The following is a 19,735-nucleotide window of genomic DNA, read 5'->3' as shown; positions in this document are numbered from 1 at the left end:
ACCTTAGGAGACTGGGACAATGACTGAATTAGCAAACAAATGCTTGAGGTCAGGAATTTAAAGTGGGACTCATAATTATGGCTTCGTTTTGTCTAGCTACATTCAGCTGCATGGGCACAGGAGTAGAATAGGCAGAGCTGCAATGTTTTGTTTGGCCAGATGCTCGTTCTTTCATTTAAGTACTGTGTTGTATTAAAAAGGAATATGCCACAACTTACTAACCCATTCATTTACTGAGAGACATTTGTGTTGTGTCCATATTTTTACTATTTCAAACATTGCTGCAATGAATATCCTTGTGCATGCCTTTGTGCTCACATGGGAGAATTTCTAGTCTTGGATATTTATGCTGGGTCATGAGGGGTATTTAGCTTCAGCTTTATTGGAAATAGCGAAATTACTCTCAAAATGATTACACCAACTTACCCTCCCACCAGCAGTATATAAAAGATGTTTTCCCCCTGCCAGACTTCTAAAATTTTGCCAGCCTAATGGGTTTGAATAGTATCTGAATGCTCTTTTGCAATATTTTGACTTGAGCATCTTTTCATCTTATAAGCCAGTTTTCTTTGTCTATCAACAAACCTCCACTCCATTGCTCATTTAACAAGAATACATTAAGTGCCTACAATGTCCCTAGCACTGTGATAAGCAGGGAAACAAAAAGTTAACAAAACAGATGTGGACCCAGTCATCCTGGAACTCATAATCTAGTGCAGAGTGGGAGAGAACACCAAATAGTTGCAAATATAAATTATGGTAACATGAAGGACAACAGTAATCTTTGAAAATTTAAGAGAAAGACCAGTTTAGTTGAAGTAGGTCAGTGACATTTGCATTTTTAACAGATGAGTGAGAATTAACTAGTTTAGCAGCAATAAAGAACTGAGCATGGCCATCATTAATATGCCTACAAACTGCAGAAGTGTTTTCCTATCTTCCTATGTGGGCAGAGGTGTGCTAGATGCTCCGGGGGACAGAATGCCTGCCCTGCGTCCTTCCCCAGGGGTGGAAGGCTGGTTTTCTCTTGGATCCCTTCTGCAATTTTGAGATGATCACTCCCTGGCTATCATATTTAATTTATTCTCATATTAGTCACACACCATCTGGTTATACTAAAATATATAGGCTGACTAGTAATCCCATTATGGATATGTTAAGGAAAAGGTTCGGGAGAAAAAAAGGTGGGAGTAGCTCAGTTGGTTGGAGCATCGGCCCATAACCAAAGGGCTGCAGATTTGATTCTTGGTCAGGGCACATGCCTAGGTTGTGCATACAATCCTCAGTCCAGGCACATATGGGAGGCAACTGATCAGTTTCTGTCCTTTCCTCTCTCCCTTCCTCTCTCTCTAAAAATGATGAGAGAAAAAAAAAGTTCTCAGTGAGGATAAAAAAATTTTTTTTTAAAGACAGGAGTGCTTAGGCCCTGGCTGCTGTGGCTCAGTGGATTGAGCGTCAGCCGCGAACCAAGTGTCGCTGGTTCGATTCCCAGTCATGGCACATGACTAGGTTGCACGCCAGGTCCCCAGTTGGGGGCGCGTGAGAGGCAACCGCACATTGATGTTTTTCTCTCCCTCTCTTTCTCCTTTCCCCTTTCTCTAAAAACAGATAAATAAAATAAAATAATAAAAATAACAAAATAAAAATAAAGTAACCTTGTTAAGAAAAAATAAAGATGGGAGTGCTTAAAAAGATAAAAGTATTCAATGTCATTATTATAAAAATGTTACAATAGTAGCAAACTTAAGGAGATTATGAGACTATGTAGCACCATGGAAAACATGAAGAAATTCTTTAAGTATGATACAGCATTTTATCTACAGTATGGGCTGATGTAAATGACGACACATTAAGGTATTAAGGTTGTGAGTGAATTTAGGTAATTTACTGAGTCAAGAAAAACATTCCAAGGCCCTTTGTTATTTAGTCTCTGCTTGGTCTCTCTGACCTATCACCCAGCATGGCCCTGGAGACATCAGTGGTTAACAGCTGTGCCTTTGCAGCCAGTCCTGAGTCAGAAGCCTGAATCTGCCATGGGCAACGCTACCTGCGGTGAGTTACTTTACCTGTTTTTCCCGATTATAAAACAAGAATATGATACATATGTTAGGTTTCTTTAATGTAAGGAATAGAAATATAACAGATTAGCTTAGCAAAAAAGGGAGAATCACTGGATTGAGAGCGGAGAGCCCACTGAGTCCCAGAAAGGGCTTCAGAAATTGAGCCAGGCCCAAGGACCTCAGGGATTAGAAAAGAGAACACCGTCATGTCAGTGGCAGCCTCTCCTACTCAACAGCCCTCTTCTCTCTGGTAAGGAATTGGGCTCCAGGCAGCTCTAGGCCTTCAGCACCCAAAATTAAAGTTTCCCTGCTAACTACTTTGAAAACATCCTGGCAAAGAACTGATATTGGCTCAACTAGGTCACGTGCTTCCCCCTAAAACTATTACTGAACCCTGGGGACATATAGACTTGTACTCCTGTGGTCAGTACATCAGGGACTGTTAAAAGAAAAGGGAGAAAAAAACTGGGCAAAGATAATAGCTTCCACAAAAACCTAGAATGGGGAGTTGTAAGGATTAACTGAAATGATGGCTATACAATACTTAGCACAATGTCTTTCAAGTGGTAAGCATAAATGGTAGCTGTTATAAACTCACCTCGCTGTGATGAGTTTAGCAGTTAATCCCTCCTCCTTGATATGCCACTCTTTAATCTTAGCCATGTTCTGAAAGTTGAAAGAGACAAACTCACTCCCATTCAACTAAGAAGGCTATTTATTGAAATAATACAATGATGTTACAAGGTGCATTTCATGTGGCCTAGAAAGCTAGGTGTTTGCAAGTGCATGGTGCATGGATGCTGGGGCTACAGATCACTCTGTGCAGCCACACATACATCCTGGGCTCCCTCTGTCAATGAAGATGTGCTGAGACCCAAGAGACCGGTTGGATCTAGGCCAGGGTCCACACACAAACCAGTGGTCTCCTTTGGGCCTTTTAGAACTGTCTTTACAAACTTTCATAGCAGTAGGGTAGCACTTAGTTGGTTACAATTCATGCCATTCTTACAAATATTCCACTATGGGGATCCCCAATCAGCAGCAAAACGAGTTCCTGATTGGCATCTTGGCCAATAAATAGGGGAGAGTTTGAGTATAATCACCCATTGCCAAACTATGTGTCCGACAAGACAAACATGGCATTGTGTGTGCACTAAGCAAGGGATATCATGAATGTACTTTTTGACTATTTAATGTCATGGAAGGGAAGATCAGCTAGGAAGTATCCCACCTTGCTCCACATGTGGCAACGGGCTAGACATCCCATACTTCAGTCCCCAGGAAAACTTTTCCACAAAAGATTATGAAGAGCCCTAGCTAGGTAGCTCGCTTGGTTGGAGCACCATTCCACACACCAAAAGGTTGTAGGTTTGATCCCATCAGGGCACATATCTACGGTGTGGGATTTATCTCCAGTTGGGGCATGATGGGAGGCAACCAATCGATATTTCTCACTCTCTCTAAAATCAATAAACATATACTTGGGTGAGGAGTGAAAAAAATAAATAAAATTATGAAGATCTTTGGGAACTGCCTCATTTTGTCCAGGATAAGGATCATGGATCCTGATACCTGGCATGCAAGAAAGCCAATAGGAACATCACTCATATCACTCCTCCCAAAGATTCATCAAGGGGGAAAATATGTTTATCATACCTGGGGGATGGGGGAGATGCTATTGTGTGAAAGGGGTCAATGTCCACAGTTGCTTCTAAATTTATCTGCACTATTGGTACCAATGAACCAAGACAGGTTCTTGAAATTCCTTTAAGAATAGCCTATGAAATTCCATTAGGGAAAAAAAAAAAAAAAAAAAAACAAAGTGGGCTACTGAAGCATAGCTCTCAGGCTTTCCTGATAGAAAAGCCCCATAGAGCTTAAAAGTTAATTTTCTATGGTGAAATATTTCCTTGGCACACATGCTGATTTAAAGACAAATTTTATGGCTAGACGTAATTGGATTTATACTTCTCTACAGCAAAATTAATTTCACTTTGTCTTAGATTTGTGTTATTTCCTCACTGATCCAATATAGGAAGCTTGGGGCAGTGCAGAGCAAGAGAACTTAATAGTTATATAAAATTGACATGTTAGCTGAAAGTATAACTATGATATTTGGGAAATGGAAAAAAGTAACCAGTAGTTCAACCATTTACAGTTTCTGTTAACATTTTGGTTTGTAAGCTTCCAACAAGTTCCTTTAAATAAGTTTGTGACATCTGAATATGTCTTATTGCCTTATGCTTTTATAAATTCCAAATGTATCCAATTCATAAGTGATCATTAAATGTCTGTGAATCTGATCTAAAATTTACTTAAAAGCCCTCTGAAGGTCCACTTTCTCTTTAGTACTTTACTACTTTTGCTTTCTCTATAGTAAAGTAAATGTTACCTAAATCTTACCGAGTATTTCCATAGAAGTAGTATAATATGGAGATACCAACTCTATTTTATGGCCAAGTACATCAGTTCCCACATATAATCTGGTTTACATGCAATGTATTTTTTATTCCAAGCTTTTAAATATTCTATTAAATTGAAGTTTCAATGTGTGGGGGGAAAAAAAAAACACCTAAACTAAAAGCCCTCTGAATTACAAAATACCTTTTTCGGTGTCAAGACCCAGGAGCCAAAGATCCAGCAGACCTGCATCCTCCACCCAGCTTTGCCGTTATAAGCTGTATCACACTGTGCAAACCACTTCACATCTTTGGTTTTCAGTTTCTTCATCTGTACACTGAAGTAGTTGGACCAGCTGATCTAATTCTTTGAATTTCTCGAGGTGGAACTGGTTTCCATGGTGAATTCAATGTAAGAACTGCAACTGAATGCAGTTGTCAAGTAACTTTAAAAATGAGTTTTGGTCATTACTGCAGGGATTTTTTTTCTATAAAAAAGGCTGTAAACAGTAAAAGTCAAATTGTTGAAAGTTGGTAATCTCCTGCATATATTAAAAAGCTTTATAGAGTCCAATATATAGGCATATCATTTCCAACAGGTTACATATGCTGTTTGTAGTTGTTTTTACAAATTTGTAACCAGATCTGAGAATGTGGCTTTTATTTATTGGATTTAAAAAATGTCTACTAGCACAGAGTTTTCTCTGCACACACATACAAATACATATTATTCAATACATTCTGAAGCTCTTTCCAGTAAGAATCCTTTGATACCAAGTAAAAACAATACATTAGCTAAAGCTTTCTGCAATTTAATTTCAGGGTTCCTAGAGTTTATTCCGCATATGAATTCTCTGGTGTTTAGTGAGAGCAGAGCTTCGACTGAAGTTTTTCCCACATTCTTTACAAGCATAGGGTTTTTCTCCAGTATGAATTCTTTGATGATCATGCAGATTGGTTTTCTTTCGGAAGGCTCGCCCACATTCATTACATTCATAGGGTTTTTCTCCAGTATGAGTTCTCTCATGTTGAATGAGGGATGAACTCTGACTGAAGGCTTTCCCACAGTCAATACATTCATAGGGTTTCTCTCCTGTGTGGGTTCTCTCATGTTGAGTAAGTGATGAGCGTCTACTAAAGGCTTCTCCACATTCATTACATTCATAGGGTTTTTCTCCAGTATGAATTCTGTGATGCTCTATGAAACTTGTACTCCTTTTGAAAGCTTTTCCACATACATTACATTGATAGGGTTTCTCTCCGGGATGAGAAATAGGTTGTTGACTGAAGGTCTGCTCACAGTCATAGGGGTTCTGTCCAGTATGGATCCTCTGGTGGTCAGAAAAGTCTGTAAAGTGACTGAAGTCTTCCCCACAGTCATTACAATGATAGGATTTCACTTCAGACAGAGTGCTTTCATCTTGAGTAAGAGATGAGCTGTGCTTAAAATCTATGCTGTAGTTGTTGCTTTGGTAAGGTTTCCCTCTCTTATGAATCCTCATATGCTTATAAAGGGATGGGCTCTGACCAAAAGCCCTCCCACATATGCTACATTCAAAAGGTTTTTCTCCTGTATGAGTCCTTTCATGCTGGACAAGGGAAGAACAGCGACTAAAGGCTTTCCCACATTCCTTACATTGAAAGGGTTTCTCTCCACTATGCGTGACCTCATGTTGAGTGAGGGACGTGCCATGCCTAAAAGACCTTCCACATAAATTACATCGATAGGGTTTTTCTCCAGTGTGAATTCTCTGGTGTTGAACAAGGGAGGAGCTACGCTGGAAGGCTTTCCCACAGAGACTACACTGATAGGGTTTCTCTCCAGTATGTGCGTTCTCGTGCTGACCAAGGGATGAGCTATGCCTGAAGGCCTTCCCACAGACATTACATTCAAAGGGTTTTTCCCCTGTGTGAATTCTCTGATGCTCGGTAAGCTGTGTCTTCCAGAGGAAGGTTTTTCCACAGTCAGTACATTCATGGTGTTTCTTTCCAGCATAAATTCCCTGATCGGTACCATTGGGGAAAGCTCCCTCTCCTTTATGAGTTTTCTCATGTTTAGTAAGTGATGATCTATGAATAAAAGCTTTTCTACATTTATTACATTTATAAGGTTTCTTTTTTGCAAGGATATTATTCTGATTAAGTAAGTCTGAATTATGTCCCAAATTGATTCCAAGTTTATCACATTCACTAGACCTTGAAGGAATGTTTAGTTGTGTAACCAGGTCTGTGTTCAATCTAGAGTTTTCATTAAATTTATTATGCTCAAAAGTTTCCTCTGGTGTGATTATTTTCTTCTGGGTGGATACATCTGGTCCCAGATATCTCTTCCAGTTTTCTTGGTGCCTCTGTAACTGACTACTCACATCCCAAGCATCTCCTGATGTGGCATGTGAGAGACCATCTGTGCGAAGGGACACTTCAGATACGCTCTGCTGCAGATTTGATGATTTGGCTTCAGGCCTGGTCTTCCAGTCTGAAAGAAATCCAAATTGCAGAAGTCCCCTATTCCCTCCTGTTGAAACAAACTGCTACAGTAGGAATGAGGAAATGAAAGAGATTCAAATTATACATGACCCTGTTTTGAAATTAGTCCTGCACTTGGAGAGAATACCCAAAATGGAGGAAAGGAAGAGTGAAGAGATATGATAGTGCAGATTGCAGATCCAGAGTGAATGGTAAGTCCAGAACCAGGAAGCCCTTCTAGGAGGTGTGTTAGGGAGTAAGGAAGCAAGTGATTATGAGAGTGTTAGGCATAGATACAAAGGGAATAGCATCATAGTCTATCCTGTAGGATCTTGTCTGCTCTCCATGACTCCTGTTAATTTTACAAATCACCAAACACTCTTATCTCCCTAATATATCTATTTCATAATTTTTTAAAAGTCACCTCTAAGGCTCCAAATAATCAAGCCATGCAGAGAAAATCTGCAGTCAGTGATCTAACTGAAATGACTGTTTGATATTCTTGGAGATTAAGGGCTAGATGGCACAAGCTGAGAAGAATATTTCCGTAGGCAAATCATCCTTGTCCTTACAACTGGGGCTGTGGTTATAGTCTATTTGAATTCGGGTTCTACACTAATCACCTTTCTTAACCAAAAAGGATTTATTTTAATCTGCCAAATAAATTGACCTCTAAAAACCATTAATAAATATTGAGCTTTACTTAATGGTATGCACATGGAAAAATGAAGGGATGAAATATACTCATTCTGCAACTCACTTGGAAATGTATCAGAAAGATAAATTGACAGATGGATAGGTGAAGAGGTATGTGATAAAGTAAATATAATAAAATGTTAAATGAATTTTGGTGGTAGGTATATGACGTTCATTATCTAATTTTTTCAACTTCTCATATCTTTGAAAAATTTCATAATAAAACGTTAGGATGGAATAACCCAGCAACTAAGGGGCTCTAACCCCAATTCCTTACCCCGTAACACGACTGAATTCTAAATTCCTGAGGACAGGGAATGCTTTGTATTTCTTTTAGAACACTTCTTAGGGGGATATTCAAGAAATGTTTGTTGAAATAAGTGCATGATAAAGTTCTCTCCCAAGACAGATTCCATAATAATCGATCAATAATTTCTCACTGTCTTCTAAATGCTTTGCACCACAGATAAAATATATAGAAATAAAACAGACTTTCTAGGAGCCTGAAATCTAAGAACAGATACAACACAAGACTCAATCTTTTGACAAATAAAAAAAAGAAGAAACAATCATCAGATGTTATATTATTAAATCTGAATTTGTATATGGCAGAGGTGATATAAATGGTATTTGTGATCAGGGAAGAAAGAAGTAAATATATTAGTATACACTAGATTTCATGAATTATATCTTGAACTTAAAAAAGAGATGGCTTTGGATAGGCAGAAAGTATCATCTAATGAGGGAATGTATATGATACCTACAAAGAAAATTAAAAAGAAGCTCAACCTAAATGAAGTAACAGAAAGACAGACTGGCAGACAGAAAGGCAGACATTTAAATAAAGGGAGTTTGTTTCTTGCAATGAGGTACAGGACGTAATAGCAAAGCTTTTTTCAGAGCTGGGTGGTTTATGAAGAGAAAGCATTAAAATCCAATATGGTCCATCACATGATGAATAGATAAACAAAACGTGGTATATGCATACAATGGAATAAATACAAAGGAATGAATACAAAAAATATAAAGCAAACCCTGGCTGGTGTGGCTCAATGGACTGAGCACTGGCCTGTGAACCAAAGGGTTGCCAGTTCGATTCCCAACCTGGGTTGTGGGCCAGATCCCCAGTTAGGGGTGCATGAGAGGCAACCACACAATGTTTCTATTCATCTCTTTCTCCCTTCTTTCCTCTCTCTCTAAAAGTAAATAAATCCTTTAAAAAAATGAAGTAATACATGCTACAACATGAACCTTGAAAACATGCTAAGTGAAAGAACTAGGCACAAAGGGATATATTTTCTATGATTCCATTTATAGAACGTACCCAGAATAGGCAAATCCATAGAGAGAAAAAGTAGATTAATGGTTGCCAGAAGCTGGAGTGTAATGGGAAATAGAAAGTGACTGCTAATGGGTATAGGGCCTCTTTTTGGGGTGTTAAACATGTCCTGTAATTAGACAGTGGTGATGACAGCACAACTCTGTATTTAGCCAAAAAAACATTGATTTGTACACCTTAAAAGGATGAATTTTATATTTTGTGAATTATATCTGAATAAAGTTATGATTTTAAAAATCCAATACGGCCCTGGCTGAGAAGCTCAGTTGTTTAGTGTCGGGGAACATGCAGGAGTCAACCAATGAATGAATGGGTGGGTGGAGAAGTGGGTCTATGTGTCTCTCTCTCTCCAATCAATAAATAAAAATTTAAAAACATCCAATATGGATTATAAAAAAAGATAAAGGGAGCAATTTCAACTGGACATTATAGTAATCTAAGCCTGGGGCTTGGTTTAAGATGTCACCAGTGGAAGTTAAAAGGCAGGAAAATCTAAGGTACTTCTCAAAGGAGCAAAATAACCTGGGCCAAAAGAAAAAGACTAAACTGACTATGGTGTCTGATCTAATAGGCAAGGAAAAAAAGGGGTGATGGGCAAGGTAGCAAAATGTGCTGGCTGGGGATGAAAGAGGATTAATTTAGATTTTACATCTTTAGTAAGAACTGTGTGAGATCTCCAAGTAGAGGTGTCTTACGAAAAGAACAAAGCGACCAGGATATAAGTAAGGATGATTTCTGAGTCTATAGCATAAATAAAGAGCTGCAAATACCAGGAGGCAGGCACCCTTTTAGGAGGTACCCTTTTTTTAACAGAGAAAGAAGGGGAGGAGGCTGAAGGGCAGACTCCTTAAGGCAAATTTGCTTAGGGGGAAAAGCAAGAAAAAACAAAGACCTAGAGCCAAGAAACACTAAACAAATAGGGAGAGCAAGAGAGGATGATACTTGAGAAACTGTGGAGGGAGGCAATGAATCAAATCGGCATGAACACAGAATGGATAGAAGACCATGTTGCTCCCTAGACAGGGGAAAATGTTTAAAAACAGTTATGTAGGGAGGAAGAATCAAGGCTGTAGCTATTACCTACATGTCTGGGGCAGTCAACACTGAAAGCAGTAAGACAAAACAAGGAAGAGACATGGAAATTCAATTATGTCTGAATGAGTAAGAAAAGGGATCTTTAATGATGGGAGACTGAGGACACCGGAGAAAATAATCCATCCAGTAGGGTTACAGGATAGGAAGATATGGTATACTGAGTGTAGGACAAAGGGGTATCTTTTCCCCTAAGACCTACCAGCAGAAGGAGCACCCTACTGGAGAAGGGAGATATACAGAGGTGTCACCCAGGAGATGGCTTGGCCTCCTCTGCCAGTCTATGAGCTCCTAGGACAGCAATTTGAAAGTGCTTACCCATCCCTCAGCCGTTCCATTGTCTGAACTGATTCTCACTCATTTACCTGGACAGAAAGATCTTTGGATTTCTCCCTCTGACAGCCACGGCTCTTCTCCTTGCTCCAATTTGAAGATCACCTCTGGCTTGGAAACTTGATATCCTGCTCGTGGGTAAAAACACAAGATTTGGTTGTTCGTGCAAGTGGTCAAAGAACCATCCTGCAAGTCAGTGCTAGTCCCTGATCCTCAGGAACGCCGAAGGAAAAGAAAAGGTGCAACTTGAGGAGTCATGCAATCAAATGGCCTATTCCCAGTTCTGTGAAAGAAAGATCTTTTATCTTAAGAGCAAGCTCAGGAACCTGTAAGGCCAGGTCCCAGAAAGATGAACAAGCTCTGACCCTGAACACCTACACCCTGCTCACAGTCATCCAAGCTATTGTTACAGAGCCCCACAGCCTCAGCAGCTGAGAAAAGAAAGACCCACCACTAGGCGATCCAATAAGATGTGGTCCTTACCAAGAGAAACCAAGTTGCTGTAGTTCTCCAGCATCACATCCCTGTACAAGCACCTCTGAGCAGGGGCCATGTGGTGCCATTCTTCCTGGGTGAAGTCCACAGCCACATCCTTGAATGTCACTGATTCCTGTAGGATCACATTCCTGCTCAAGTAGGATCAATCCCACAAACATTCCCATGGCAGTACTGCCACAAGTCTGCTGGTGCAGTGAGGGGACCTTACTTGGAGGTTTCTGCCTTAGCCCATGCCCTTCTCTTCCCGTGTGCTCGGCTATAGCATAACTGGATTTCTTTCAGTTTCCTGGGAAGCATCAGTCTCTCCTCCCCCTCCCCCCAGTCTCTCCCTTGCTAATTCCATTTCATACTTCAGGTGTTGGTTAGCAGTTTTCAGTGAGGCTTTCTGATCCCCCAGTGGAGGGTTAATCCCTGTATTATGTGCTTGAAGCCACTTGGCACACAATTATTCAAATAGACCTAATAATCTATTGAGTGCTTGTATTCCTAGTTAGATGGTAAGCATTAATGAGGGCAACTATACACTTGTTTTTAAACTCTAAAACACTAGTGTCCAGCAAGTGCCTGACCCACACTACACATCTGTTTCCTAACTGAATATTGCCTTAAGGAGAAGGCAGAGATCTTAATTTCAGAGAAACCAGAGTGGGCCCATCTACTGAGACGCATGACCGCATTCACAGACAACACTGGCCCCTCCGTATCATGTCTCTGTGGCTATGTCCCCACAGGAACAGGGAAGGGCTGAAATGTGGCAGATTTTTCTGACCGAGGTCAGGGATCTGACTGTGCCAGGTAAGATGACAGGAGATAGTTGCTAGGTATCTGACTTTACCAGATGCAGTGTGGAAGTAAAAAAGTGTCAACGAAAAACACTGCAATCCTTGAATAGGTTTCAGTTTATTTTAAAATGTGTTATTTATTAGACGCAGCATGAGACAATGCACAGTAAAGTGAGGTGCAACAAGTGTACAGGGCAGAGAAGACGGGAGAGACACAGAAGCTTCAAGGTAGGCTACACACTGGGCCTTAAGAAGTAAGTACCATTTAGATGGCAGAAGGAATAGTAAGAATCCAATCCAGGGACTGAGAAGCTTGAGAAGGGACGCTAGACTGGGGATGCACACGGCCAGTAGGAGAAAAAGGGTTTGGACAAAAGCAGGTATTTTAAGTTAGGTTGTGAGAAATAACACCCTCTCCCCATTGCGTACTCTGTCCTCTAAACATACAGCCCCCTTGGTTTGGTAAGAGAGAGTAGGCAGCCAATCTGGATTCCTTTGCTTATCTGGTTGCCCATATTTAACACAAGTTCTCATGACTTTATGCTACTTTCCCAAATAGGCTGCACTAATGATAACGAATGTGCTGACCAGTAAACAAATGTCTACTCCAGCTACTCACGGCAGGGCAACGACTAGCCTCTATTCTATTCTTGATCCCACAAATTTTTCCTTACGTACTATTGGTCACTTCTCTAGAACACAAATTTGATCATGTTTACAAACCTTTAATTTCTCCCCACTTTTCCCTATTCCTACCACATCAACCTAGTCCATGGCACCGTCCCTTACCTGGACCACTGCTACAACCTCCTAACTTGCCTCTCTCCTCTTCCACCCAAGTCTGTCTTCCATAAAACAGTGCAAGTAATTTTATTAAAACATGTCAGATCAAGTCACTTCTTTGCTTTAAAGCCTCTAATGGCATCTCAACTCACTCCCATTAAAAGCTAAATCTTTACAGTGGCCTACATGGGCTTCATAATCTGGCCCCCCACTATTGCCCTGACTTCATCTTGAACCTCATCCTTGACTCACTGTCCTCTCTCTTAACCCTAAGCCCTGGATTCCAGGAATTCTGGTACAGTTTTAGCAAGCCCCATTAAATCTGCAACCCCTTCAGTAACTGCTGATGTTAGTAACTGCCTGTGTCCTTCTAAGATATCTCAGCCTCCTGGCAAGGTCTGTGTCCTTGAAAGAGGTCTTAGCCTGAGGACAAGAATTTAGTAACTTTTCTGTTTTAGTAAGCCTCTCTGTTCTGAGAGCCAATTACCCGAAAGACATCTACAGAGAGTCCCTTCAACTCCTTCCCCCTTATCCCCTTTAAAACCCCCTTTTGTTCGCTGTTGACACCTCAGGGTCTTGGCCCGTTGGTCGCAGCGGGCCAAATAAATCATTTTAAACTCATGGCCTGTTCTCCTGCCGTTTCTCCCCTCACTCTCGCCAGACCTAACACTCTCCACTTTACTCACCCTGCCCTCCCTACAGTTCCCGGGACACGCTACACATGCGTCTGCTTCGGAGCCTTTGCGCTGACTGTTCCTTGACTTGGAAGCCTCTTCCTGCAGATATGCGTGTGGCTCCCAATGACTTCCTTCAGCTCTTTGTTCAAATGTCACCTCATCATAGCAACCTTCCCTGACTTCCCTACATAAAACAGCACCTCCACCACAGACTGTCACTCTTATTTTCACTTTTCATAGTCCTTACGACGACACATCATATTTTTGTTTATAGCCACCCAAAGGAGAATATAATCTCCAGGACAGCAGAAATTTTCTTTTCTTTTTGGTTGAATCTCCATTGCCTAGAGAACAGGCCTGGCGCATAGTGAGTGCTCCATAAATATTTAATAAGTATTTCTTAAAATTAAAAATTAGATTCCTTAGTGTGAGCTTCAGAGCCCTTCATTAACTAGTCCCCACATCACTGCCACAAGCTCAGCTCTGACTCCCCTCTACAGCATAATTCAGCATGCCGTAGATTAGAAATCAAGTCATCTCTTTCGTCTCTGCAAGTACTGCTTCAAAATGCTCGACCTTCCCTCCTCTGCCTAGCTGACACTCACTCTCTCCTTTGAGGGTTCATTCCTACCCCCAGGTCTGGGCTAAAAGCCCTCTCATACCCCCTCCCCCAAACATGGCTCCCCTCCCCAGGCCTCTCTCAGTCATAGCTCATAGGACATGTGTTATGGTGTCTGTTACCTTGTATTCACTGTGCTCCTAGAGGGTTAAGACCTTGTCTCAGGCACCTTCGAATCTCTACATCAATTTGGTACATAAAAGACAATCAAGCGTTTGCAAGATTAAGTAGGTAAAATATATTCTGAGCTCCTTGGTGTGAGTTAACCACTCTGAGTTAGATCAACTTTAGGGCATTCTCAACACTGCAGGTCACAGTTCAGACTGTAATAAAATGATCTAGTAACATCCTGTAGACACTACTCACCCTTCTTCCAGATACAACTGGACTTCATCAACACCTTTTAAATATTAACAGAAACACAATATAATATGCAGAAGATTAACTGGAAACAGGATGTACTAAGTTGAGAAGGCTCAATTTCACGGACCCCTAAAAAGCTCCACACTTAGTGTGTAATATCCTTGGTAAATTGCAGACCTCCAAGAGAACAACTTTTCTCATCTACAACACGGGTTCTCTGTAATAAAGAAGTAAGAGTTTTAAGAGTAGACTAGTGGAAAGGGCATTTCCTAAAAGGATAACATGTGCTAATATAAACAGTCATCCAACTCTAATATATACCAACCCTAGAGCAGAAATCAGCTCAAACTCTAATTCAGGAAACTGTAATTTTGAAACTTTACGAAACCGAAAACCAGAGAATGGCAGCTACTGTGTAAAAATAAACTAATTTATAAATACTACTACTCCAAAACTGGGTTAGTGTGCCCAATTATACCACATTAATTTTACTGGCATACAGTATGGTGTTTTCACTCAAGTACTTGGTGCTCTCTGATACCAGACTAGTATTAGTTTGGTAAGCTATTAAATCAATAGCAGGCCTAAAAATTGAGTATGGAGAGAAGAAAGTTACTGTTAGCCTTTACACATATACACAAATGCCCTATTTAGGCTAACAGCATCACCATCTACGGTATTCCAACTGGAAATTTGGACTCTACATTTTTCCCTTATGCCCTGGAATCACCAAGAGCCTCAAAAACGTCTCCTATATTCAGTCCCTCCTCTTCATCTTTCAAATCTAGCTCAAATTCTTCCTTGTCAAAAATGCCATTACACCAGGCAATAACTTTCTAGATCTACACCAATACAGTAAACCACTAGCCACATGTGGCTACTGAGCACTTGCAATGTGGCTAGTCCAAATGTGATATGCAGTAAGTATGAAATACACACACTGGATTTAAAAGACTTAGTACCCCCCCGCTCCCCCCCAAAATAAAATACCCCATTAATAATTTTAAAATATTGATTCATAAAGAAATGAGAATATTTTGGCTACATTGGGCTATATAATATATATAACAAAAGTAAGTTTCATCTGTATCTTTCTACATGATGGCTACTAGGAAATTAAAAATTATACTTGTAGCTTATATTTGTTTCAGACAGCACTGTTCTAGATCTCCACTTCAGACCATTCTCTTCAGGCTACTGAATCACCTCTCTTTCAAACTGTGCCTCCTGCCATACACCACATGCTTCTACCACACATCCTGCTGTTTCCCGAGAATTCTTTCCCAGGCTTCCTTAAGTCTGCCCATACATCACCAATTAAGCATAAGGCTTACCCTGGCCACCGTATTTAAAACTGCACTCATACCACAATCCCCCACATCCCCCACTGAATCCTCCCTACTTTTCTCTACTTTTAGTTATTTTTCTGAGGTACTGGCACCTTCTAGGATATCATATAATTTTTGTTTACTCCTTCTAGAATGTAAGCTCCACAACCACAGAAACCTTTATAAATTTTGTTCACTAATGTATCCCAGCCACCTAGAAAAGTGTTTTAATACATCATAAGGGTTGAGTGACTATCTGCTGAATGACTACATGAAGGAAGAATAAATGGGTTAACAAGGCCAACAGAAAGAAGTCCAAACTCCCTTCTGTTCTCATCTACCCATTGCCTATGACCCACATCCACTGTCACATGGGACATTTTCATGAAAATGCCCCCCATCTTCTTGTCTCTCAACTCCTCTGACCCATAGTCAATCAACTCTATCCTCATCCCCTTCAATTTCACCTGGTTAGTCTCTGCTCCTATTCAAAGGTGTCTCCACTGACTTTCCCACAAGCAGAATTCCCTCCTCCCTTTCTGTATTCACCATTTCTGTATTCTGGACCTCTGCAACAACACTTGACACCAGTCTTCTTGTGCTCTGCTTCTGCATGAGGCTGTCTTCCTCCATTAACTAACTTCCTGGATAAGTAGTCACATAACTCAATTACTTACTCCTCTCCTGCACTGTAGAGGGGCATGCTCAGGGAAAGGGAACCGATGACAAAAGGAAATTTCTGCCTAAAAAGCCCCTGTTGTTAAGTTCACTTGAGTAAGGCAACCCTTGGGGAACATAACTTTAAAAGCGGTGCTTAAAGCAGTCCCTAAAACTCGCTGCTCAGAACACAAATCTACTTTCACCATTAAAAAGGCAACCCACCTCTGCGGAAAGGATCAACACCCCCATGAGGTGTTAAGTCATCCTAATTCTCACAGCCTACGGAGACAAAACTCGGTATAGAAAGGTGCTGATAACTGTGAGTGGCTCTGGCTCACCTCAAACCAAATAACTGTCTTACTTTAGTATTGTTACTCATCTTACTCCTTAAGGCTCACTCCTGCAAAACAAAAACATATAACAGGAAGTAAAACATATATAAAGGCATTTTATATCATTTTATATGGTGTGTACTTAATTCACTGTAAGCTGCTTTTAAAGGACATTACTAATTGGCATTTTTATCTAGATTGATTTTGTCTCACACACACAGCAATTAGAGTATGATTTTCCTTTAATTCTAAAGAGAGTGTGGATAAAAATACCATCTGGGCCTTGTTATATTTTCACTGATACACTCTATGTAAATCAGTGGGCAAACTCAGAGTTGTGATGCTTCTAGAAAATGCCTTCTCCCTCACAAGAATAAATAGGCTCACAAATCAGCTTCATATTAATCACACTAAAGACTGCACATCTCGGGATGTGCACTATTATACTTTTGTTAAAACAGAAAGACATGAAAATCTACGTGACAAGTCCTCCTTGGACCCCACTCCATCCCCTCCTTGGCATTGCCCAAGAAAGCCCATCTCCAGCCTCTTCCTCGGCAAATCCAGACCAGGTTTCTTGGGACCCTTAAGGTCTGTTTCCCGGATAGAAGCCGGGCTCCCCTCTCCTTCACTCACTGACAGACACTTCCTCCTGTACAGTTTTCGATCCTGTCACCGAACCTTCTCTATTCCTTATTGACAAGAGTTCAAGGAATTGGCTTGGCACTCAGGATTCTCAACACTGACACTTTCCAAACATCCATTCTCAACTCCTTCTAGAAGCCCATATGGCTCTAACCCCCTCTTCCCCCTAGCTCTGGACACCTTGGGTTTCACAGGACTTGGAGGCTCCAAGGGGGCGACCAAGCCAGTAATAAGGACTTCCAGGAAAAGAATAACGCTCTAAACACGCCCGGGGGCCTCGCTGGATGGGAACCCCCGGGGTAGAAAGGTCCCACTGCTCACCTGGGGCTTGGCCATCGGAGGCCTCGGGGCCATTCCTGCCTCTTCGGGCCGGTTCCCAGACAGGGACTGGGGAGAGAAGGGAGGGCCCATTCACTCCGCTGCAACCGCGGATCCCAACCCATGCAGCCGGGCGCGCCTCCACCCCGCACACATTTCTCCCGGGAGGGGTGAAGAAGTGTCCGGGACCCGCGTGGGCCTGCTACTCTCACTCCCACAAATTAAAAGCTCACGGGGTCCAGGACACCCTTCTCTGGCCACGCCCAGACCACCACCCCCCCAGCAGGATGGTGGGCGCGGCCCCGCGGCACGCGCCAAACCCTTGGGAGGTGCCGTCCGGACCGGCGCACTCGGAACCTCTGCCTCTTGGAGTGTCCAGATTTTGCGACCTTGGGCCCACCTAAGGTTTGGAACGCCTCCTCCCGCCCCCGCTGCAGGCTCAGTGCTCTCGTACTGTGATGTGCGTAGGTGCAGCCCCAAGCGGCCTTAGCCTGACCGGGGCTGGACAATGGCCGCGGCGCGGTGCTGAGCCGGAAGTGCGCCTGCGCGCTTGGAGCCTTGTTCCCGCAACCCCGGGTTCCTGGCGAGCATGCGGACCACACTTCCCAGAGGCCTCTGCGCGTGGGCTCTCAGAGCCTGCCTGGGAGGACGCCGCGCATCCTTCCAGACGCAGCGGTGGGGTGCGCTGTGAGGACCCAGCAAATCGGAGTTGGGCTTGAGTACCCTTATGTCCGCTTCTTCCAATAACAGTCACTGAGCGCCTCCTCTTGTGCCAGGGGCATGTTGCTAGTGGCGGGGTGCAGCAATATATCGAACAGAAAAAACCCTGCTTTGGGGGATCGAGCAGCTTGCACTCCTATGGACGAAGGCGACAATTAAAACGTAAACAGATCAACAAAAAATTGCAGGTACTGACTGCAGCTGTAGGAATGATAGTGAAGGAGGTGGGGCAACGATGCAGCTTCAATACAAAATGCTATTTATTTCTTTGCCTCTTCTTTGCCATCTTACCGAAGGTTTGAACACTGATTCACTAGACCACACCTACTATGACTAAGACACTTGATGAGATATTTAATGATATTACAGGAGAGAGAGAAAAAGAACTTTAATCATTCTGTGAACAAGATGTGAGAAAGCAAACGGTGCTACTATTGTTATTCCATTCCTTGGTATTTCATTGCTCAGGATTTTGTGCTTGGGACAAGCTATAAATGACGGAAATTTTTAATCCCAAAATAGGGGAAAGCCAGGTACAACTATCGGATTTGTATAATTGTTTTATAGATTATAAATAATCAGTCTACATTTCCTAGATTTAGACTTAACGTTAGAGTATCACATATTCACATGGTAGAAAATGACGGCAACTAAGTGTTCCTTTTGTTACATTGCTTTCTAGCACTGCTGCATAAATATGCCCTGGAACAGTAATTCAGAAATATGAATGAATGGTTTAAGGAGGCCCCTCTGATGCAGTGACTTAGTAGCTAAGACTAAGAGAGGCAACTGCAAGAACATGAGAGAAAAGAATTCCAGGCTGAAGGCACTGAGGGTGCAGAAGCCTCAAGTTGGAAATAAGCTTGATATGTTTTAGAAAGAGATGTCTAATATAGCTGCAGGAGAGTGAGGGGAGCAAGAGGCAGGACAGGTAGGCTGGGATGATTTGATGGAGCAAGGTTTTGGAGGCTGTGATAAGGAGTGTGGACTTCTGAGTGTGTTAGGAGAATGCCACCCCCTTTCTCCTATAAAGAGATTAAGATGGGAAAGAAAAGGAAGAATTCCTCAGAATAGCAAGGCCTCCACCTAGTGGGAATGTGATGTTCTACTGCTCACTCCCAAGAAGAATGTGAGAAAGAAAACCACTCAAACATTGACAGCATCCAGAGGAGAGGGTTTATAACCTACCCAAATGCTTCCCCAAGCAATGTTAAGGGGAATTAGAGAACAGACTGAGTGTTAGGAGAGCAGCTTGACTTTTCATCGTTTGTGTAGTAAGTGATGAACTGGAAAATAGTTGAGTTTAAACCCTTTGGCCCCCCCAGAGTGGGGGTGGGCCAGCTCAGAACAGTAAGAGGCTGTGGAACTAACTAGGGGAGGTGGAAGTGGAGCCAGATCTCCCAAGTTAGGTATCTGTAGGTTTCCTTTAAGGAATACACAAACACACTTCCTTTTCTGCCAGTGTGGCTAAACAACTTTGATGGTGGATGAAATATTTTAAAAATCTTTTAAAATGCACTGGTGACCTGGCCAGTGTGGCTCAGTTAGTTGGACCATCATCCCATAGACCAAAAGGTAATGGGTTTGAGTCCCGGTCAGGGCACATACTCAGGTTGTGGGTTCAA

General features: G+C 41.9%; 1 protein-coding gene across 4 annotated transcripts; it reads right to left on the bottom strand.

Moving 5' to 3' along the window:
• Positions 1-5,105: 5,105 nt before the first annotated feature.
• On the bottom strand, positions 5,106-17,910 carry ZFP90 (ZFP90 zinc finger protein). 4 transcript variants are annotated; one of them, XM_090260080.1, is made up of 5 exons: positions 17,791-17,910; positions 17,394-17,459; positions 10,869-10,995; positions 10,418-10,513; positions 5,106-6,935 (listed from the first exon to the last, which is right to left on the bottom strand). In XM_090260080.1, the coding sequence occupies exons 2-5, from the start codon at positions 17,424-17,426 to the stop codon at positions 5,287-5,289; spliced, it is 1,905 nt and encodes a 634-aa protein (XP_090116206.1). In that variant the 5' UTR covers positions 17,427-17,459; positions 17,791-17,910; the 3' UTR covers positions 5,106-5,286. The 4 variants fall into 4 exon arrangements, with proteins under 4 accessions (XP_090116206.1, XP_090116205.1, XP_090116204.1 ...); XM_090260079.1 differs by having other exon boundaries at positions 17,845-17,901; XM_090260078.1 differs by lacking the exon at positions 17,791-17,910 and having other exon boundaries at positions 17,394-17,637.
• Positions 17,911-19,735: the final 1,825 nt, after the last annotated feature.

Source organism: Furipterus horrens, unplaced genomic scaffold (assembly GCF_987537825.1).
Source record: "Furipterus horrens unplaced genomic scaffold, mFurHor1.1.pri manual_scaffold_13, whole genome shotgun sequence".
In the NCBI taxonomy this organism is placed as follows: domain Eukaryota; kingdom Metazoa; phylum Chordata; class Mammalia; order Chiroptera; family Furipteridae; genus Furipterus; species Furipterus horrens.
The sequence above is the reverse complement of the archived record's forward strand: the minus strand, read 5'-3'. Positions and strand labels throughout refer to the sequence as shown.